The sequence below is a fragment of the Malaclemys terrapin genome, chromosome 7, assembly GCF_027887155.1.
Source record: "Malaclemys terrapin pileata isolate rMalTer1 chromosome 7, rMalTer1.hap1, whole genome shotgun sequence".
NCBI classification, from domain to species: domain Eukaryota; kingdom Metazoa; phylum Chordata; order Testudines; family Emydidae; genus Malaclemys; species Malaclemys terrapin.
Window position 1 is genome coordinate 1735801 of NC_071511.1, and position 24135 is coordinate 1759935.

At 41.2% G+C, this 24135-nt stretch overlaps 1 protein-coding gene across 1 annotated transcript in view; it reads left to right on the forward strand.

Annotated features, from left to right (window-relative positions):
* PRKAR2A (protein kinase cAMP-dependent type II regulatory subunit alpha) overlaps positions 1 to 17990 on the forward strand; it is a 120192-nt gene extending 102202 nt beyond the window's left edge. The window contains exons 7-11 of the mRNA XM_054033827.1: positions 7248 to 7349; positions 9766 to 9840; positions 11746 to 11811; positions 13017 to 13155; positions 13875 to 17990. Of these exons, the coding sequence (XP_053889802.1) occupies positions 7248 to 7349; positions 9766 to 9840; positions 11746 to 11811; positions 13017 to 13155; positions 13875 to 14008 (516 nt within the window). The 3' untranslated portion in view covers positions 14009 to 17990. The remainder of the gene's footprint in view (positions 1 to 7247; positions 7350 to 9765; positions 9841 to 11745; positions 11812 to 13016; positions 13156 to 13874) is intronic.
* Positions 17991 to 24135: the final 6145 nt, after the last annotated feature.

The window sequence follows — 24135 nt, forward strand, 5'->3', positions numbered from 1 at the left end:
TCTAGTTAATTTCCGTAACAAAACGGGCTAAATAATGTAAAATGAACCATCTGCACATGGAGCTCGTTAGAAAAAGTGAATAAAATGACTTTTTATTCCAGTTACCTTTAAGCTGAAATGAAGTTGATTTATCTAGCCATAATATGGTTATTTTCCCACGATCCCTTTGCCTGCTCTCTGCTCTCAGCTACTTACTAAACCACAGGAATGACTCGCACTCTCTTCCACTTAGGAGGCTTTAGCTAATGCAACAGCACTGCAAGCCCATCTCAGCAAGAGTCGGAGACTAAGATCAGTAATCTAATCTAGGTCTCTTGCAAAGCAGTGAAGAGTACTCACTCCCAACATCTGATTTATCTTGCTCCTGTGCCACTGAATGCTTCTGGAGAGAGACTCGTTCACATGCACACGCCCCTCTTTCAATTCTGCCTTCTTCCTGGTCAAACAGAAGCCCTTCTCCTCCCTCACGGACTCTCAAACCCACATTCCCACACTCATTCCCAACCTCTGATGCCTTCCTGAAATCATCCTTTGCTCCTGTGTCTTCTGCCTCTCCACACAGGATGTAACTAGCTATTACAAAGGAAAGATCAGCAAGATTTGCTGTGACTTCATTTTCCCGTTGTCCCCCAAAACCCTGTTTTCCTCTTGCTTTTCATTAGGTGTTTCTCACTCACTCTTCTCCAATGCTCCCATTCACTCTTTCCTTTGGTCAAGACTGAACTTGTCTTCCATCACTGCTAACATCACCATCCTTTGTCACTCAGGGCCACAGATTGAGTGTCATCCCTGACTCAGCTATCTGTCTACACCAGTACTCAAAGCCAGTGGTTCTCAGCCAGGAGTCTGGGGCCCCCTGGGGGGTCGAGAGCAGGTTTCAGGGGGGCCACCAAGCAGGGCAGCATTAGACGTGCTGGGGTCCAGGGTAGAAAGCCGAGGCCCCACCACATGGGGCTGAAGCCCAGGGCCCTGAGCCCCACCACCTGGGGCTGAAGCTGCAGGCTGAGCAATGTAGCTTTATGGGGGCCCCAGGCAATGGCCCTGCTTGCTACCCCCGAACGCCGGCCCCGGCTTTTATATGCAGAAAGCCAGTTCTTGTGGCACAGGTGGGCTGTGGAGTCTTTATAGCATGTTGCGGGGGGGGGGGGGAGCTCAGAAAGAAAAAGATTGAGACCCCCTGCTCTAAGCTGTGCCCAGATCTTACTACTGTTCCCATCATAACCTCTCTAAGATCTGCCTCTTGCTCTGCCAGCATACCTAAAATGCTCAGCTAGTCCCTCAGGCTCTCATTACCTTGAGAAGTCATCAAGTGCAGCCCCCTGCACAGAGGCAGGACCAAGTAAACCTAGACCATCCATGACAGGTGTTTGTCCAACCTGTTCAAAAAATCTCCAATGACGGGGATTCCACAACATATTCTGGGTTTAACTACCCTTATAGGTAGAAGGATTTTCCCAATATCTAACCTAAATCTCCCTTGCTGTAAATGAACCCTGTGATGGGTTGGACCCCCTTCCGGGATGCCACCTGATGTATTGGGGTCCCATTGAGAGAGACAGACACACACACACCCGTAGAATCGCACAGAGTCTGCAATCAGCTCTGTGTGAGAAGACTCCGCTTGGGGAATTGCCCAGCACAGAGGTGCAGACACCTTCTGGAGTGTAAACCCAAAATTATATTGTCTTGTGCTGTATAGAGTTCTATACAGTGTAAGCTCATGAAATTCGCTCCCTCCCTCAATATGGAGGAAGATGTGCACAGCTCCCCTCTCCCCCCCCACCATTATGAATTGCACAAACTGGGTTTTAGAATAAACAAAAAATAAGTTTATTAACAAAAGGTAGATTTTAAGTGATTATAACTGATAGCAAACAGAACAAAGCAGATCACTGAACAACTAAAACAAAACACACAAACTAAGCTTCTTATACTAAATTAACTGGTTAATATTAGCAAATTCTTACCCTAAGGGTTGTTTTATGCAGGTTACAGAGTTTCTTGAAGGTAAACTGCACTGCTTGCAGCTTGAATCTCCAGGTATTTGTTTCACTCACCTGGGCTCAGGCCTTGCTCCCAGCTTAGTTCCTTTGTTTCTTCAGGCGTTTTCAGCAGTCTTCCTTCTTGGGCGGGGAGGCAGTGGAGAAGAGCCAAGATGAACTCCCTCCCCAGCCTTAAATAGGATTTACATATGGCAGGAATCCTTTGTTTCCTAGTTTGACCCCCACCCCCTTCCAGTAGAAAAATACCAGAAGTCCAAAATGATGTCCAGTACCAGGTGACATGATCACCTGACCCTGCAGTGTTAAAGCAGCATCCCAGGAAACTTCTCAGGAAGGAGGGAGATTAGCATCTTCAAAGTCCTATTGTCCTTCCTAATGGCCCATCCAGGCTGTTTGCATACTGTCTGGTGGGCGTTCCCCAGGTGAAAACACAGTTGTAATTATTACATAGTCAATATTTTTAACTTCAGATGCAGAAATGATACATGCATACAAATTGGATAATCACATTCAGTAAATCATAACCTTTGCAAAGATACCTCACATGACCCATTTTGCACAAAACATATCTTAGTTGTGCCATATTCATACCATAAGCATATCCCTCTGACTAATATGGGGTGTAGGGTCACAAACCCCATTATTTCTTGTCCGACCTTCAGTGGACATGAAGGACCAAAAGAACACTTTTTATAACAGCTCTTAACATATTTGAAGATTATCAGGTTCCCCCTCCATCGTCTTTTCTCCAGACTAAACACATCCAGTTTTTTAACTATTCCCCATAGGTCAGGTTTTCTAAACCTTTTATTATTTTTGTTGCTCTTTTCTGCGCTCTCTCTCAAATTTATCCACATCTTTCCTACAGCATGGCCCCTACAACTGGACACAGTATTTACTCCTCCAGCTGAGGCCTCACCAGTGCCGAGTAGAGTGGGATAACTCTCTCTCATAATTATATATGACATTCCTGTTAATATACCCCAGAATGAGATCAGCTTTTTTCACAACTGCATCACACTGTTGACTCATTCAGTTTGTGATCCACTAGAACCCCCAGATCCTGTTCAGCAGTACTATCACCTAGTCAATTATTCCCCATTTTGAAAAGTGTGTAGTGCTTTGCACTTGTCTTTACTGAATTTCATCTTGTTGATTTCAGACCAATTCTCTAATTTTCAAGATTTTTTTTTAATTCTACCCCTGTTCTCCAAAGTGCTTGCATACCCTCCCAGTTTGATGTCATCTTCAAATGTTATAAGCATACTCTCCACTCCATTATCCAAGTCATTAATGAAAATCGTATCAGACCCCGGTGGGGCTCCACAAGGTATGCCTTCTCACTTTGACAGTAAGCCATTGATAACTACTCTTATAGGAGTATGAGTTTTCAACCAGTTATGCACCCACCTTATAGTAATTTCACCTAGACCAAATTTCCCTAGTTTGCTTATGAGAATATCATGCAGGACTGTGTCAAAACACTTAGTAAAATCAAGGTATATCATTGCTGCTGTGTCCCCCGCTAGGCCAGTAACCCTGTCCAAGAAGGAAATTAGGTTGGTTTGGCATGATTTGTTCTTGACAAATTCATGTTGGCTATTTCTTATAACCCTTTTATGCTTTAGGTACTTACAAACTGACTGCTTAATTATTTGTTCCAGTATCTTTCCAGGTATCAAAGTTAGGCTGACTGGTCTATACTTCTTGGGTTCTCTTTGTCCCCCTTCTTAAAGATAGGTGCTGTGTTTTCCTTTCTTTAGTCCTGTGGGACCTCACCCACCCTCCATGAGTTCTCAAAGCTACTCCCTAACGGTTCCAAGATTGCTTCAGTAGTTCCTTAGATACTCTAGGATGAATTTAATCAGGCCCTGCCATCTTAAATATACATCTAACTTATGTAAATAGTCTTTAACCTGTTCTGTCCCTATCTTGGTTTGTGTTCCTTTCCCCTTGTTAATATAATTGTGTTGAGTACCTGGTCACCATTAACCTTTTAAGTGAAGAGTGAAGCAAAATAGGTATTAAACACCTGATCTTTCTTGATGTGATCATTTATTAGCTTTGCTTCCCTACCAAGTAGAAGACATAATCATTCCTTCATATTTTCCTAATATATTTTAAAAACATCTTTTATTGTCTTTTATGGCCCTTGCTAGGTGGAACTCATTTTGTGCCTGAGCTTTTCTGATTTTGTCCCTACATGTTTTGTACTATTCTTCCCTTAGCCTGCTGAGAAGAAGTTCTCAAGAAAGCTAAATATTTCTGATACAAAAATATGAGGTGAACAACCTCTGCAGATATTGGGCAAGCTTAATCTCATTTGGTCAATGCTACTACCTAGTGGCTACATTGATCAAGTCACCCCTTAACCTTCTCTTTGTTAAATTAAATAGATCAAGTTCTTAGTCTACCACTATAAGGTATGTATTCTAATCCTTTAATCGTTCTTGTGGCTCTTCTCTGAACCCTGTCCAATTTATCAACTTTCTTCTTGAATTGTGGGCACCAGAACTGGACACGATATTCCATTACCAGTCACACTAATGCCAAAAAGGAGAGGTAAAATAACCTCTCAACTCCTATTTGACAGTCCCTTCTTTATGCATCCCAGGACTGCTTATGCTGTTTTGGCCACAGTGTCCCTTTGGGAGCTCATGTTCCACCATGAGAATCCACCATGACCCCCCAACCTTTTTCAGAGTCACTGCCTCACAGAATAGAGTCCCCCTTCTGTAAGCGTGACCTACATTCTTTGTTCCTAGATGTATATGTTTAGCCATATTAAAACACACATTGTTTGCTTGTGCCCAGTTTACCAAGTAACCCAGATTGTGCTGAATTGGTGATTTGTCCTCATCGTTATTTACCTCTCCCCCAATTTTTGTGTCATCTGCAAAATTAACCAGTTATGATTTTATATTCCAGGTCATTGATAAAAATGTTAAATAGTATAGGGCCAAGAACTGGTCCCTTCCGGACCCCACTGGAAACACATGGTTAATGACAATTTCCTGTTTACAGTTACATTTTGAGACCTAACAGTTATCCAGTTTTTAATCCATTTAATGTGTGTCATGTTAATTTTAATATCGTTCTGGTTTTTTAATCAAAATGTTGCATAGTATCAAGTCAAATGCTGTACAGAAGTCTAAGTATGTTACATCGGCATTATTACCTTTATCTGCCAAACTTGTAATCTCGTCAAAAAATCAGGTTAGTTTGACAGGATCTATTTTCCATAAACCCATGTTGTTTTGCATTAATTACTACCCTCCTTTAATACTTTATTAACTGAGTCTCATATCAGCCTCTCCACTATCTTTCCTGGGATTGATGTCAGGCTGACAGGCCTATAATTACCCAAGTCATCCCATTTACCCTTTTTAAAAATTGTTACACCATTAGCTTTCTTCCAGTCATCTGGAACTTACAGAAAATCAGCATTAACTGTCCAGCAAGCTCGTCAGCCAGCTCTTTTAGAACACCTGGATGCAAGTTATCTGTTTTAAAAAGTGCTGATTTAAAAAGTCTAATTCTAGCAGCTTCTGTTTAACATCCTCCGGAGATACTACTGGAGTGGAGAGTGCTGTCACCATATGAGACTATATCCTCTGCATTTCCCCCCCCAAATACAGAACAAAAATATTTATTGAACACTTACGCTTTTCTGCATTATTGACAATTCTGCCATTTCCATCTAGCAATGGACCAATATCAGAGTCAGGATTTATTCCTAATATATTTAGAAAAGTCTCCTCCTTCTTGTCCTTAACTCTGTTGGCTATAGATTTCTCCTTGTGTCCCTTTGCTTCCCTTATCAGTTTTCAACAATTCCTAACTTCTGATTTCTATTACAGTAGGTCCTTTTTACAGCAGCCATCAGCAAAGCCCATTATTTGATTAATACAGCACAATTTTAATAGACTTTTTAAACAGTTTATAAACTAGCATTTGCAGCTGTGACGGGTTGGATCACAGAAACCCCCTGGGAGCTGCCACCTCATGTGCCCAGACTACTTCTACCCCTGCTTTCCCTGCCAGCTCAGGACCCCAGCACCTTGTCTTGCTGAGCCAGACACACCTGTTTGCTCCAACAAAGACCCCAGGGTATGAATTACTTGCCCAAAAGCTGCAGATTTACCTGAAAGCAGCTCACAGAAGTGTTCCTGTCTTCAACACTCAGATGCCCAACTCCCAGTGGGGTCAAAACCCAAATAAATCCATTTTACCCTGTATAAAGCTTATGCAGGGTAAACTCATAAATTGTTCGCCCTCTAGAACACTGACAGATGTGCACGGCTGTTTGCTCCCCCAGGTATTAATACATACTCTGAGTTAATTAATAAGGAAAAAGTGATTTTATTAAATACAGACAGTAGGATTTAAGTGGTTCCAAGTGGTAACAGACAGAACAAAGTAAGTCACCAAGCAAAATAAAATAAAATGCGCAAATCTATGTCTAATCAAACTAAATACAGAGAAGATCCTCACCAGTTCCAGAATGCTCCCTTTTACAGACTAATCTCCTTTTAGCCTGGGTCCAGCAATAACTCACACCTCTTGCAGTCACTGTCCTTTGTTCCAGTTTCTTCCAAGTATCCTGGGGGGTGGAGATGCTCTTTCTTTAGCCAGCTGAAGACAAAATGGAGGGGTCTCCCAGGGGTTTAAAATAGACTTTCTCTTGTGGGTGGAGACCCCCCTCCTCACTCCTATGCAAAGTCCAGCTCCAAGATGGAGTTTAGGAGTTACCTGGGCAAGTCATGTCCATGCATGACTCAGTTTTTACAGGTAGCATCCATTGTTTACATGCTACCTTGAACCGTCCTCAAGTAGACGTCTTATGTGGATTGGAGCATTCCAAGATCCGTTGTCCTTTAAGTGTTTCTTGATCAGGTACTTAATTTCAACATTCCTTTCTCCAGGAACTGATCGAATGCTCTACTAAGGTTATTTAGAAATCAGGCCAGTACACAGCCAACATTCATAACGTCAAATACAAAAATGACACATGCATGCAAATAGGATTAATACATTCAGTAGATCATAACCTTTATGGAGATATATGACATGGCATATGTAGCATAAAACACATTCTGAGCATATTTCCATAGAGCCTTATGGGAGGTACCGTCACAGCAGCATTCCTGCTTTGTGGAGAGAGAGCATCAGTCTGCATATCTCTTAAGCACTTGTCATTTTGTCCAAAGGAAATAATCTACTTTTCTATCCTTTCTCTTACAGGATCGAGTGACATTCAGAAGAATTATATTGAAAAACAATGCGAAGAAGAGGAAGACATTTGAATTATTTATTGAGTCTGTGCCCCTTCTTAAATCACTGGAGGTAAAGTTGTTTTATTAGCATTCGCTTTAGAGAGTCTGCTGTTATTGATGCTTTTCAAGTAGATAGGATTCTTGTTGGATCCTTGCTAGAGCACAATTTGAAATAGAAGTTATAGTAACAACACCTTAGTAGAACAACCTAATTTCTTTTACAGCAGTTATGCAAAAATTTTGTTCAAATCCTTCCTTCAGTCACAAGAGGAATGAAAGGTTGCTGATTTAATCTTAAATACCATATGTACCCTTCTTCAAAATCACCATGCATACGGGAAACAACATTGTTTAAAGCAAGGAATGGGAGTTAAGGGGTCAGGTTCTCTTCCAGATTATGGTACTAATGTGTTGTTACTTTACAAAGTGACTTAACGTCTCTTTGCCTCAGTTTCCCCATCAGGGGTGCTCTCTAAGGCTTAATGTTTGTAAAGCACTTTCAGTTCCTTAGATGGAAGGTGCTAGAGAAAAGCAAAGTATTATGGTTAGATGTGACTGGCAGTCTTTGCTCAAGAGGTGGAAAAAACATGGTGGTATAGATCAGGACAGAGGTGTATTGGCAAAGCTATGGGAGGAAACGTTCACAGCCCCTGCTCCCTCTGTTACCTGGGTTAAACCAGCTCCATCACTGTGACCTTCCTGAGCACTAAAGTGTCGCATAAATATTTAGGGAAATAGAAAAAAATCTCATTAGCATTTTTGGTGGCTTATTGCATGGTGAACTGTGTTTATATTGTATGTAAAATAACTCATTTCATTATATTTGAGGTACGCATGCTCAAGATTAGTTGAGTAAGATTTAAATCCATTACTGATGTATCATCCTCGGTGTAGAATTATAACTTTCTGAACTGTTTTTGCCGCCACTCTTAACCCATCAATTCTCTCTTGAGAGGCTAAGTGGACAAGAAGAAATGTGAGCTTTAATGTAAGATTAATCTCTTTAAACTATTGTCTCTTCCCTGTACATGTAGACTCAGGCATACGTATTTCATACAACTGTTTTCTAATGTTTAATTTCTAATTTACCATCATTAAAACAACAGGCCTTTAAACTGCAGCCAAGTTAACACATTTGACTTTTTCCCCTTGCAACTTAGTCATAAGTACATAGGGTCAAATTCAGCTCTGGAATAAATGAGTAAACGCCGCTAAAGTCAATAGAGTCAATCTCCATTTACTCCACTGCTGAATTTGGTTCTCTATCTATGACACCAGAAAAAGCAATAACTCCCAGATGCTCAGTGTAAATTGTGTGGCATGCTGATCTCAAAGAGCATAGCAAGCAGTCTGCTTGATGTAGTACACAAGAATGGGAAAAGCTTCACATGGTTTCAGGTCCTAATTGCTCAGGAGTGCCATCAACTCTCTATCATCCTTCCCATACCTTCTGCTTCTACCCACCAGAATGATCGGATCCATAGTTAGTTTGACTGTAAAAACTGCAAATTGTATCTTCACAGGTCATAAACTTCTTTCTGCACTGGTTAATCCTCCCACTGTTTTTTCCCCTAGAAAATATCCAATGTCAAGTTGATCTATCCTAAATGTGAGGGTTGTGTCTGGGATGTAGTATTTACATTTGTAAAAAAGGGCCATCACCTAGTTTCTGGGCACCCTTACAGCAATTAAAATTACATATTGCTTAGATTTTCATCCCAAGAACACTTCTTCATAGATCCCACTAGAATCTTCCTGAGGCAAAACCTCAGTTAATAGACAAGACCTGCACCATCATGAAGACATTTCAAGGTTCAGAGACTGAGATGTCAAAGAGACTCTAGAACCATGGGATTTCTTCTGATCACTTAGCTAGAAGGTGACATAGCTGATGTCCTGGGAGTTAATTACCAACTCAGATCCATCATATGGCAACACTTTGAACTGCAACTACATGTGCTGGCTAGATATTAACCAGAGGAGATGTTTCCCTATAGCAGTGTTTCCCAAACTTGGGACACCGCTTGTGTAGGGAAAGCCCCTGGCGGGCCGGGCTGGTTTGTTTACCTGCCGCGTCCGCAGGTCCGGCCGATCGCGGCTCCCAGTGTGTGTGTGTGTGTGTGTGTGTGAAAACTCATTTTAATGGAAACATAGGGAAATTAGTTAGTAAAATTTTTTCAATTGTTAGATTTCTGAACCAATTTTATGCAAACTTAAAAATCTCTTTAAGAATAGGAAATTAAAACAAGGATTGAAAGAAGCTTAGATTGGACATTGGAATTTACTTTACCTATATTGTATTCTGTTCTTGAAAGCTGTGATGGAATGTAGCAAAAACTTTCACTGTGGCATGCATGTTTTTCAGTTCCCAAAGGCACGTCTTAAATTTATTTAACTATACTTGCCTGTTATTTTATAGCAAATGGAGAGAGTTATGAACCTCCGGGGCAGTTGTAGGCTGAATGGAAATTTTCACTCTGTTCCAGGTTTCAGAGCGAATGAAGATAGTTGATGTAATAGGGGAGAAGGTGTATCGAGATGGGGAGCGAATCATTTCTCAGGTATTTGGACTTTGAATTCCCCCCTCTTTTTTTATATTACATAGAATCATAGATATCGGTTTGGTTGTACAGTTTGACCTTGTTCACGCCATTATTCCTACTAACATCTCATTTAAGGGTTTTTTTTATTTTCAGGGATGGGTTGGTATCTAGTCCCTCTAGGTTTTTGTTCCATTATCCATTTTCCTTCTTATTTACTTCTTGCTTGTGAATATTTTTAAAAGCCTTTTTTCAGAAGTTATACAGGAAGTACAATAAAATGAATTACTCTTATTTGGGTTATTAAGAAAAAAAGTGTGCAGATATTCATGGGGAAGGCAAAAGGCACATCCTTGACACACAGGGGGCAGTCCCCTAACAAATTACAACTTCCTGCTCCAAAGCACTGAGGTGCTAGAGCTTCTCAAAGAAAAGATTGCCTGAATTTTTTAACATGGGCAAAACATATTTTTCCCTAGGCTAATTCTTGGATACAGCTGAACCATTTTGGCTGGAATTTTCCCAAAAAACCCTCCTGCAGTAGAGGCCTGGCATGGAAAATTTCAGCCCAAATGGTTACTTTTGCAAAGTTATAAGCAACTGAAAATTCAGTCTTATTATGGGAAGTGCTGGTCACTGTTCTTGGTAGGCGAAGCTTCTGCCCTGTCTACAAAACACTTGTCTCTGTACTTGCGTATATATGGGATCACAGTAAAGCTAGACAGGTAATGGGGGTCACCCTGTTAGTCCTAAGGGGAACACACAGTATTTCCAAGGGTGGTCGTTCTGGTGCATTTGTTGCTACACACCCATTTTTCCCCAGCCATTTTGCACTTCAAGGTCATATTTAGTTGATTACCTGAAGCCACCCTATAATATCTTTCTTGGACTTGGTTGCTCTTCAGGTAGCTGTCCACCAATTTGTATCTTTTTTTTCCCTTGAATGAGTAACTTTGTTTCTTTAATATTATATTTTTGGCTCTATATTGAATGCCTTATTGCCATCCCAATATACTCCATCCACTCATTGTCAGATATACCATTAATCCTATAGAAGGCCATTTGATTTGTTGGCATAGCTTAGTTTTAGCAATACAATATCTTTTGAGTTTTTAGACACCTTTCCCACAGAAATTGATGTATTAGATTCTTATTAGTCTCAGCTGTTTTGCCCAGAATGTGTCGGGTTAATTAGCTGGTAATTTTCTGGTTCTTTCCTCCTATTGATCTTAAAGGAATAGTTGCTACCATGTATGGTATTTTCCAGACTGCTAGTGTCTCTCCAATGACTCACTGAAACTTGTTTTCAGAGGTTCCAGGCCTTCCTTGGTTAGTTTTGTTAAAAACTATATGATGCGTTTCATCAGGATCTGCAGTAGTTTTGCCAGATTTTTCCCCGTCTTTGTTTGCCCTTTTGCTGTTGGCCTGCTTCCTGCACAAGGGTTTGACTACAAGTTGAGCAGAAGCAGCTCATTGCAGTGTTGACTCTTTGGATATTTTCTCATACTTGCTCTCCTGTTTGATGTTAGAGATTCTGTGTATTCCTTACCTTTCTCTTTTACTGAACGTACTTCTAGAACCCTTTCTTATTTCTTTTGACTCCCCTCGTTATCACTTTGTTGCTTTGTTTTTGTACCCGGTCAACTTCCTGTCAATTTTTTTCCCTTGTATTTCACCAGCCTTCCTTGTTGATATTGGCATTGTTAGCCTTTTGGATGTCAGCAGGTGAACTCTCCTCAGACTCCTCGTCCCCATTTTCAGCTACTGCTTTAGCCCAATTTAGGCCACTTCCTGTATTACTCACTGCAGCAAATTTTCAACTTGTGCACAATTTAACACTAAGCCCTGTATAGTGTGAACATTGGAAGATAATTTCTGCATCTTAAAATAGGATGGCTAATTTATTCTTACCTTTTCTCTTTATAGGGTGATAAAGCAGACAGCTTTTACATTGTAGAGTCTGGTGAAGTAAAAATCTTGATTAAAAGCAAGGTGAGTTCAAATACAGTTATGGGGTGAGAAGTCAAGAGCTATTGTGGTTTAGAAACTAAGTGACAGGAAACAAAAAGAGATAAATGGTCAATTTTCACTATAGCCAAAGGTTAATGGAGAGGAGGTGTAGCATGGTTCCATAATAGAGTCAGTGGTGGTTAATATATTTATCAATGTGCTGGGAAAAGGAGTGAACAGTGAGTTGGCAAAACCAGCAGATGACACACTAATGTAGGTGAATAAAGACTACAGAAGAGTGAAAAGTTGCAGAGGGACCTAACGAAGTGAATGGGCAGCACGATAGCAGGTTACATTCAGTGTTAAAACATGCGTAGTTAACACTGAAAGGAAAAAATTTGAACCATTTCATGCTATTGCTGTGTTCTAAATTTAAAAAAAGTCCTGGGCATCATTGTAGACAGCCCTGCTCAATATACATCTAGAGGGGCAGGGGAGGCTAAAAAGAAAAATAACCTCTTATAATAGGAGATCAAGGAGACATTGACTGAAATTGAAAACACATTAGTTTAAAACTGATTCATGGAGGTTTCTTACACCTTCCTCTGAAGCATGTGGTACTGGATAGGGTTAGACAGGACAGTGGGCTAGATGGATTCTCGGCCTGATCTACGTTCTTAATAAAAGTGCTGTGCTGTACAACAGACTAACTCTCAGATTATGTTAAGATTTGATCATTATTGTTTCCAGTTGGGCAAGGCAGGCTGTACATCTCCCTAAAGTGGCTTCAAGCTATTTCAAAAAACGATTCTGAAAATGACGCATGTCTGTTTGAGAAACATGCTTTGCTTCCATCCGCACATGTGCAAATTGCCATGATGTTCCCTTCCAAACTTCAAACATGGATACAGTCTTCCCTGGGGGGACTGTAGTAGGTGACAGTCAACAGATACTCAAAGTACAGCATCTTTTAACCCTTTGCCCTTCCTGTGACTTCTTTTAACTGGAGACTTGCTTTCAAACGAATAGTTCTCCCAGTTTGAGGCAATCTTTGAGGCAGAGCCTTGTGTATGTTATACTTAAAATCTTTGTTAGGGAATATTCTGGAGACCCTGTGCACAGGATACTGAGCCATTACTGAAGCATTTCTCTGCCAGCTGTGATCTTCTGTTCAGGGAGAGCTGTATGCATAGCACTGTTTAGCAATTAAAATATTCACTTCACATATTGTTCTGTTTCTGGCACAGACTATGACAAGTAAGGATGCTAACCAGGAAGTGGAGATTGCCCGGTGTCACAAAGGACAGTATTTTGGAGAGCTTGCACTTGTTACCAACAAACCCAGAGCAGCCTCTGCCTATGCTGTTGGGGATGTCAAGTGTTTAGGTAAGGGTACTTTGTGCTGCTAGGTCTCTCTCTGCAATAGGTGCCTTCAAGCAATGCCCAATCGCTTCATGTTGTCTATGCTATTCCATTAAGTTGTACAGCCATGTAGATCCTAACTGGCATCCAATCTGGATTGCTTGTTCTTCAGGTAAGGCCAGGAGTTTTGGCCTGTAAGAGACCTTCAGCACTTCAGTCTGGGAACCATTGTTGCCTTCATCTTGCCTTTCTTTGTACCATCTCTGTTTTGACTGGGGATGGCAGAAGTGCCAGTGGAGATTAAGTGTGTTACTTCCTTTATGTGCCTGGCCTCCACCATTCCAGAAAAGCGAAGTCATAAATAGAGTCGAGTGTGTATCTGCAGCATGGTAGCATAAAAGCACAACCTCCATTCAGCTTGATTTCCTTCCCTTTAAAGATGTTTGTTACACATGACTTTGAGATTTTTCAGTATTGCTTGTATTGCAGCTGTGTATTTTGGCATTTGACCTCCAGATTTATCCCAGGATCAGACATTTATTTTTTAGTCTCCTGGATCAGCATGATAGCTTTGTAAAACTAGAAGTTTGACTTCAGTGGGTGTGGCTTCCACTGAAACATTAAAACCATATTGGCTGGACTCAAGTTACGTGAGTTTTAGAAAGTAATTGGGATTAGCTTATTGCCTTATTTTGGAGGACGGCTCTTTATTTGTTTTCACTCTTCTATTTGTTTCTGTGTAGTCATGGATGTGCAAGCATTCGAGAGGCTGCTTGGCCCCTGCATGGACATTATGAAGAGGAATATAACACATTATGAGGAGCAGCTGGTGGCAATGTTTGGTTCAAGCATGGACCTGTTGGATCCAGGGAATTAGGCACAGGGTATCTTAGTGCCTTCTCAGTTCAAGACACAGAAAAGCCTCCTATCAGCAACACAACACAACACATAAGGAAAAATGGACACTACAGAACAGTTACTGCTGCTGTCTTCTTGGGCATTTTAGAAATAAATAAATAAGTCTCAGCACAGATGGATGGGGAGAGGCTCACTCCATGCCTCCACTTTGCTGCTGAAATTTCATTATTAGGCTTAGTTTAAAGATGATTCTAACCCTTCTCTCACTTGTTTGGCTCAGAATGGCATGTCTCTCCAACCATTTAAGTGCCTGATGCGAAACCCAAAGTGTAAAAGATACAGAACCTTCTTTTTCTTTCTCATTTTATTGTTGTGGTAAATCTTCAGAGCAGATCTGTAATGGCAGGCTGCTTATCTCCCCCCAGGGAGCTGCCTTCTCTTTACAGTCTCTTAATATCTTCCTTTGACACTTCCTTTACATAATGTCAAAAATTTAATTGTAGCATTTGGGTTTGACGTCGAATATATCAAGGGGACTTGAAATTATCAGAGCCATTGAGTAAGTTGGCATTGAGGTGTTCCTGCCATCTGCTGAAAGCTTCAGGTACTGCAGTTCTGTAATAAAACTATAAACAAACCTGGGGGCACAAGAAATAACTGCTCAATACTGAAATGCAGAAAATGAAGAATGATTGATTGACTTCTGAACATTTTCTGAGCAGTAAAGAGAATTGTTTTAGTTCTTTATGCTACCAAACATATGCAGAGAGTTTGATAGTGGTCCAACAGCTCCAGTGGCCTGAAGGTGCCATAGCTGTATCATCCCCATCTCCATTTCTTAAAGTGGGCAGATTTTACTGCTGAGATGTTGCAGCACATGACCCTCTCCTGCTTTTAGAGATATCCTTTATACTGCTAGATTTCACAGGGCATTGCTGTTGTCTGGATCAGTTTTAAAACTCTCTTTTTAAGGAGGTTAATTTTTTGTAATTTAAAGGAACAATATTTATGTACTTAAGCAGCTCCCCCCAATTCTAATATTTTGTAATATTCTTTAACTTGATTGGACACTTAGATACTTCCAAATGCCAAGTCTGTTTGTTAAATCTTTCAGAAATTAGCAACATTTGACTTCATGAAGCAAATGCCTTTGCTAACTAGGCAGTTGGTGTGTTTGGAGTGGTCTTTTGATTTAGGTAACAATTCAGTTAAAGATATTTATCTGTCAAATCTGCAGCATTTATTAGGGAGACTTCTATTTCTATAGATCTATTGACCTTAAGGCACATCCTGATGAGATTTTATCAGAGTATTATCTAAATGAGACTCAGACCTTCAGGGGGACCCTTTTTATGGTATAAAATAAAATATTTATATAAAGAAAAGGCATTGAATTTGTAGGTAATAAGTCTAGTGGTCCCCTTTCCATTTTCAGTCTTCTAAATTTATGTGAAACTTACCTACATGTTTCTGGGATGGTGAAATTTTAATTGCAGACTCTGGGTGGAACTGAACCCACTATTTAGTTTTTTATGACCACCTGAACAAGGGGAGAGAATACTACAACTCTGAAGTCCTGCTTGTTAGCACACTAGAAATCTGCTCTTTTTAACAAGTGGAAGGTGAAGAACTACAACATGGAGTTGGCTTCTAGCCCATAATATTTTCCTCACTCCTCCCAGCTCCTGCACTGTTCTGTAAAGTGGGATCCGTATCAGGTTGAGGCTGTACTGATGTTGTCTAGTTACAGTAGATTGCATTACGCTTTCAGATGATGGACTGATTTGTAATGAATACCACTGAACAAGGTGTGCCACACTCTTATCTAGTTGCTCTTGTAACTGCCTCCATTCTTAGCACAGTGCGTTTTCCCTGCTTTACTGTACAGGTTCAGTTCTGCAAGGCTAAAAAAGCAGCAGGAACTGGAATTTCATTCATGCTTCTGAGGTTTAACACTAAAAACACTCATAAGCTTTCTTTGTAATTGTGGAATTTAAAAAAAAAAGAACAGTTGGCAAGTCCTCACGCTGATAACTGAGAGATTAAATTCAAAAGTAGACTCAGGCTCCCAGGCCAGGCCAGCTGTGGATTGTCCAGGCAATCCAGACACAAGCTGGTCTCCAAATCCATCTGAGTTTCCATACAGCTTAAGCTGTCACATGAACCAAAGAGGATCTCTCTGAATAAATATCCTCAACCAGCTTTGGTCCTTCCCATACGAACACTTCCTCAGATGCCCCTCCCTTGTATCCACTGGAGTGCAGCACGTTTGGCTACATTACAATGTTCAGTTCTCTGCATTATAGGTCTCGGTGCCTCAGAATATGCAAACCTTGTAAACGGTACTGAAGCCTGGCCAAAAGGAAGCAAAGTCTACTGGGTACCCTTGTTAGGGCCTTAAGGAACTTCTGAATGGAAGGATTTTAATGGATTTAGAAGGCAGAGGGAAGGAACATGAGGCCATGGACTCAGAAAGCTAGAGGTCCCAGATGAGGGAGAACAGATTTACAAACTTCTACCCAGCTCTGTGCTCCTTGAACGCAGCACGGTGGCATTATCACACACAGAGCCGTGTGACACCCAATGTCCGATGGGACACTCTGGTATGATGCAAGTGTGCAATTGAACTTTGAGCAGAGAGAATGAACCTCAGGGGGCCATCAGTTTAAAGTCCATCATTTGGGATTTGCCTGGCTGGTCTGGATTGTTCTAACCAATTTGCTTTGTAGTCTTCTGAGGAGTGGGGATAGGGAGAGGTGACCTATTGAATGTTACTCAATAGCACCATTGTCCTTTATTCATACTCTGGCTGGCTAGCCAAAGTCAGAGTGCTTGAAAGTAGCGAGAGAGAACTGACTGAGAGACATCGACCAATGGTGATTCAGCTGCATCACCACATCCCTGTCTTACTCTCCAGCCACTTTTGTTTTAATGTCTCTAATGGATGTGTGAGTTTCTCTGGTGGCATGGCTCTGTGTTTAGTAAATCTGCCGTGGATTCTCAGCAACTGGTAGTGGAGAGAGCTCTAGTTTAATAAGAGAACTCAGCAGCAAAGTGGGTAAGAGGATGGTGACCTTGAGATTTGGAGAAATATCTGTCTTATTTCTGATTCTCTGCTTGTGATTGTTGTGAAGTCAGTGAGAGGAGCTTTCAGTGGTCAAGTGTCCTGGCATATGGTATTTCTGGTTAACGTCACAGCACAGGTTTCACAATGTACAAAAAAAAGCTGTCTCTTTTTAAAAAAACAAAAACAAAGTGCAGTTTTGCACAGAGGAAAAAAAAAAACCCCTTTGAATGTCACTTTCCATTCTCTTTCGTTTTCAGTTAGCTGATGTTGGGACTCTGGTTCTTGACATGTATTTGTAAACCAGTCTTGCCAAAATACAAATGTTTTGGGTTTTTTCACTCCAGCTACCTTTTGTTGTTATTACAGTTACTTCTGTTTTCAGTCACTTCAACCATATGCTTTATTTCAAGAGGCCTTCCTTGTAATTTCTCTCTTTACAGGCTATAGTGTTATATCAGTATTTAAAGATGCAAAAGAAAACCACTAGCTTCATAAGAGAATTACTGAAATCCACTTAGCCTGGCTGGAGCTAAAGATGTGCTACCAATATTTTCCTCCTCTCAGAAGAAAAAAAAAAAAAAAAAAAAAAGAATTCTGCATAAAGATGCTACCTCAAGGCTCCAAGTGCTTTAAAGGTCTTTCACCTGGGAGAATTCCATAAGTCAGTTTTGCAAATTGGTCTGTTGCATTGAGTTAAATGTTTTTTATTGATTGATTCATTGGGAGACCCATATTTTATTAACTCATTTTACAACTAGTATTTGATTCTCAAAGGATGAGTGATTACAGAGAGATTGATTCTTGCACTATCATGTTGACAGTGGGGGAAAAAAATACCTGCCATATAAGCTTATGGTTTAAAAACATTCTGGGGTTCAGCTTCACTTTTGGTTAATAAAATGCTGACATGTCGTGTCCAGCCTTCCTGGTACAATCCTGTGTGTGTGTTAACTTATTCCAGCTGACACAGCCCCCCACAGCATTATGTAATGAAGTGGCTGGGTATGTCTACTGACAAAGGAGAAAGCTAAATTCTTTGGAGGACTGCTGGAGGCACTATAGTTAGTACTCTCTGTGGCCTGCTGAAGATGGTATTCTCTCCCTGACACAATAAAACCAGTTACAAAATTCCCCAACCACCGAATTTTACCATTTGGTGAGAGGACCCTATTGAGGCATTTAGATTACACCTGTATGTGGCTATTATTGCTATGGATAAAACCAGTTCCTATTGCTATTGTTGCCACACTACATGGTAAAATGGTGCGACTGGCATTCTGATTTATTATATGAGTACTGTTGGTGTGTTGAGCACTGTGCAAAACATAGATTGCCCTAAAACAAATTCTGAAGGAGAACAAAACTAGTTTTAAGGTGAGATAAGCTTCTAAAGTTAGCTGCCCTGCGTTTGTGGCTGACGCATAGTGTGTGCTGAGCTGTGGCTGTCTATTTCTTTAACAAAACTAACACAAAACCTTTAAAGGAAACACGTAAACATCCAGTACAAAAGATGTGCTGTGTGACCTGGAGAGTTTACTATCTGAACACCCAGCATGATGGCATATTTGCTTTTGCTGAGGTGGTTTTATTTTAACCCTCTTAAAATGTATATACAGCTTTAAATGTATAGATATGGGAGAAGAATTCTGGTGTATCCATGGGACACTGATCAACTTTCAAAATGGAAAGTGTCTTAGCAAATTCACTAGGGGCTCTGGATGACATAAATGTGTCATGTCTCTGGGCTTTGCTTCCCATGTCAGCATTGGGAAGCTGGGAATTCAGATCCGTGTCACTAAAAGGTATGAAGTGCATCCACTAGAGACTCTGTCTCCCCAATCAAGACGTGAGCTAAAGATTGGATCCGAAGCTTGCCAGGAGCACTAGGCGTTTGGAAGAACCCCACACCTTCTGGGCATTCGAATCCCTCTCCATTGGAACCGAGAGGGGAGAGAAACTTCCCAGCCCAAGAAAACAAGCGGCATGGAGCTGGGTCTACCTTGGCACCAAGCAGAGCAACAGAGTTTACTGATGTCTAAGCATCACGTGCACAGACACTTGTCATCTGGGATCAGCATATCCGCAAGATGTTAGATTTGAGCTATTACGCCACTGCGGTGAATGGGGACAGATCTCTGCCATTGTTTCAGGCTGGCTGCAGACTCAAGGAAGATAGCACTGCAGCAGTTATTTTTGGTTTGTGTTTTTGAAGGCTCTCTTTGGCAGGAAGAGGCCTACACAAATAACTGTTCTTGAATGAAAGCAGAGAGACCACAGCAAGGCAGGGAATTCCCCAACAGCAGAATCCTGGCGCACAGGTCATGTGGAAAGGCACTACAGAACAGTAAGTCACATCTCCTGGGCCAAGCAGTTGGATCCACAAGGGTACATGTGCAGCCTCTATGGATACAGCCATCCAGAAGGCTGAATTTGTGTGCCAAAGAAACATGCAGCCCAAGAGTGTGGAACTCTGCAAACAACCATGAAAACCCCTACTTACTGGTCAGTAACCTTTCTGCTTAAGGCCATCAAACCAACAGTCAGGAAAGGGGTAGGGGAGGTTGTTGTGATTAAAAAAGTGAGAATCCTTTAGGAATTGTTGGATTGAGTTTTTTAAAAAGTAGGTTTTAAAAATAAGACCAACTGAAGAAGTTTTGTGCTCAGGTTGTTATCCCTAGCAAAACGACAGACAGATGCACGCCATGAGGAGCAACAGTGGCCTCAGCAGGCAATGATCCTTCCAAGCACAGCTCCTACAGTGTCCACAATTAAACTAAAAAAAGAACAGGAGTACTTGTGGCACCTTAGAGACTAACAAATTTATTAGAGCATAAGCTTTCGTGGACTACAGCCCACTTCTAGTCCACGAAAGCTTATGCTCTAATAAATTTGTTAGTCTCTAAGGTGCCACAAGTACTCCTGTTCTTCTTTTTGCAGATACAGACTAACACGGCTGTTACTCTGAAACTTGTCACAATTAAACTGTAATGCACACGGGCCTTGTCTACACAGAAACTATCCCAGTGTTCAGAGTGGTGCGGTTGTATCTTAGAGCCTGGCTGTAGACAATGGATCGTGTGATGTGGTCTGGATGAAAGCTGGAAGCATGTAGGTAAGTATAGTAGTCAGTAGGTTTCTAGTATAGCGTGGTGTTTATGTGACCATCGCTTATTAGCACTGTAGGGTCTAGGAAGTGTTGTGTGGACTGGACTGTTAGTCTCTAAGGTGCCACAAGGACTCCTCGTTGTTTTATCCCAGTGTTGTTAAAGCCGTGCCACTCCCCCAGTGTAGATATAGTGGTATAAAGGTGCCTTACAGCAATCTGGCTATTCACTTTTGCACTATAAGGCACCTCTATGCTGCTGCAACTACATCCATGCTAGGGGTTGTACCAATTAAGTTCTCAGTAGAAAAATCCTCCCCCCCCCCCAATTGTGTGCACACCAGGCTTAGCCTAAAGTGACCCATTTCCTTCCCCTCCTGATAAAGTTCTAGCTCCCTTGCGTGGATCAGTGTCTTGGTGAGAGCAGTTTGTACTGAAGATCCCTTGTGAATGGTGCATGGCCCTGTACAGAGAAACGTTTATGCTTTATCATTACAAAGTGTGAAAGGATCCACTACAAAATGTAGAACAGGGTGTTTTTTTTTACCCTAGCATGAGGGACTAGAACTGTTTATCACTTTTCTGATTATGTCCCTGTTCTGTTGTTGTCCCAACTCCACCCCATCCCCAAATGAGTTCATGCTGCCCAAGGTTACTCCAGGTAGGAAATGTATCATGTTAGTCACCTTGCACTTCTTGTAAATTGAGATTACAGTCAAGCACAACCCATATTTAGTTTTCTAAACAATCTCATCTGCCACAGCTGCAGATTTGTTAACATCTACAGTATACTGATACTGTAAACAAATGAGTGGTTATCAGAACTACTGTCCCTTAAATCTGTGGGGTTAAAATCAACTGTTTTGACCAAATCTGCATGTTATGAAAATTACATTTCCTCCCAAGTTGAGACAGCCATTTGAATGATGTAATGTGCCCTTTTTAACATGGAAACCTCCATGCAAATACTTGATACGTAACATGGTTTGAGGCAGTCTCAAGAAATTCACTGGGCAATGAAGGTGTAGGGTTCTGCAGTCTCATCTTCAATTTCATTTCAGGCTGTTGAAGAAATACTCACTGGTTCTGGAATAAATCCCCTCAGACATAGCTGAATACAGATGGCTTTTCCTGAAGTTAAGCTGTTCAGCTTCAGAAAGACAAATATTGAATGCTCCATGATAAACATACTGTGGGCAACACAGGCAGAGATGCTCTTTTTCTTTTAAATGGGCTTGGCTTTGGTGCAGTATATCTCTGAAACTAACAGCAGGGCATTCTCAGTCCAGTTACTGTTGCTGGCACTAAGGCAGGATTAAAACATATATATACTATAGAGAGCTGCCATTGGTTACCAAGTTTTACAGTACTGTGTCCTCGACATGGGAATTGTCTGTAGGCAGGGGAGCACTTAAATTGACAATAAACATCTGTATTTGAGAAAAAATCTGATACGTAAAAACAAGCTGCCAGCCTCTCATTTCAGAGCCAGTGTGGTCAGTAACTGAAAGCAGGCTGCTATTTCTACGTCATCTTCAAATGTTTTACTTTATTTTTCAAGCAGAAATTGGTGGGATGACCATGTTAATTCGGCCGTGGCTGGGCATCTATTATTGCAAAGGCTGGAGAAAAACTCTTAAAAAGCCTCTAGTCCTGATTACAACTTTCCAGTTTGCTCCAACTCACCTGCGTTAGCTGAAGCTCCACAATCCATGGTTGTCTTTAGTATTTCACGTTCAAATCTAAAGTTCATTCCAGAGCTCTCAGCTCAGCTGCTTTCTCTGTCATCTCAAAAGATTTCCTTCTCCTGCTATTGCTGGAGTTAGGAGGTTGGAGGTGGGGTTGAAGAATGGAGTATTTAGTCCTTGGGAATTATCATTTATAACCAAGGGAGTGGGAGAGTAGTGTCCAACAAAAAGAACACATTCAAAATGATTACCCTTCTTGCCTGGGGTGAACCACACACTTGTCATTGGTTACAATTCATACCTATGTTTGCTGCAGCTCCCACTTGTTATGGGGTTCAGATTCAGTTTTTGTTTTGTTATCCTATCATTTTAAAGCTTTATGTTAATGTCAAAGAAACCAACTGTTGTCAACTTCAAGCATCCAAGTAAATGACAATGAGAAAAATTTCATATTATATGCTTTGATCATTCCAAAGTGCTCAAGTTTTCCCATGGGATTTAATGCTACTCCTAAACTAGGTTACCATTTGTATTGCAGTGAGAATCCTCATTAATCAAATCTTGTAACACTAGTGAATTCAGGGATTTGCATCATCATATAATATGTATCTTTGCCCCAGGGAAATTAAGACAATCTGTTTAGTCGTAGGAAGGATGCACTCTGTTCTCTGGAGAAACTCCAAGTAGGTCAAGCTGTGAGGCCAGCAGCCCCTGTTCTTCACTGCCAAGTATGGAATCAATGACGTTTGTTGTGTCCTTCCCGCATTAGATATTTTCTTATGTTCAAACATGTGCCTGCATGAAGAGCTGCATTCTGCTCTCTTGGGCTGCACTGGCAGGGGTGAATAAGAACAGTACTTAGTCCAAAAACTGTGCTAACAGACTTCTGTTTCAGTTTTATATGCAGGGATGACAGCTCATGGAACATAAGAGTGTTCTATTGGGCAACAATTATATCATCGAAAGCATATTTTTCTGCCCACTTGCCAAGATAATTCACATTTTAAATACAGTTTTAGCAGAATTAATTTAGTTTAATAAAGGCCAACAGAATGACCTGGCATTAATATCCAGCAGCCCAAGGGAATAGCAATCACAGAAATTAGTGAGAATTATGGGCCAGGTTCTGAGAAATCTTCAGGTTTTCCAGAAAAAGGATGCATTTTAATACTGTAAATTATTGGGAGCCTGGGTTCTAGCTAGCTAGAGCCCTCATCCCCATGTTATTCCTGTGACGAGCAGGATGGGAATGGCTGTGGTTGTTGGGGGAGGAATTATGTGGATCTGGTTCAGGGTACACATGCATTGAAATGCTCCAAACAGTCTGTGCGCCAGTTCTTAAACCCATATCTCAGAACACTCCTCTGTGGCTCCACTTGCAGGACTGGTGTAATAGCCTCCTTAGGTCTCAATGGAGCCAGGATCAGGGCAAAAAAGCTTGGGCTGTCTGATCCTCTTTGACCATGGCTATTTGGAGGTGTATTTAGAATACAGCCCTATGCCTTCAAAATAACCTTAAGTGACCATAAGAAAGGGATTGCAGGGTTCTGTGTTTATCATCTCAGAGGCACCATATCCAGTCTGTTCAGATTACAACTAAAATATAACCAGCCGTAAGTATCCTTAACAATTCTAGTGCTGATGTGGAGCCAGACTTGGAATCCAAGCTCGTCTCCGTAGTTACACTGGCTCTGCAAAAACAACAGGAGGCAAAAAGTAGCAACATCTTAGTTTAGGCAGTACAGTCAGCAGGCAGGCCTCTGTCCCAGTGGAACGCAGCTGTCATGGAGGTTCATAAATCAAAGTCTGGTCTTTGATGTAGTTGGAGCTTGATCCATTAATTGCTTGAAAATTAGGATGAAGGTCTTAAACTGGCATCAAGAGTTATCTGGGAGATAATGGAGGGACTTGAAAAGAAAGGCACGGATCATGGGAGCCAGTCCTCATCAGGGAGGAAGTTGCCTAATGAGCTGCGGGTAAAAGAAGGCATTTTAAGATGTTGATGCTTTCTGGCCATCCACACATCAGTGAGGAGTCAGACAGGACCCCAAAGCTTCATCCCCCTCTGGTGAATAGGGCCTGTGCGCCTTCAATGGAAGGTGGAGACATCGTCCCAGTCATTTTGTTAAAGGGTTTCTCCTTTCCAACCAGCATCTGTTCAGTCTTGTCTGGCTTGAGCATGAAGACTGCTCTTAATCCAAGAGCTGATTGCTCCTAGGTATTCTGACATTTTAGTAGTGATGGTGGTTGCATCAGAATAGAACTGTGTTTTAAACAGCCCTCTAAGT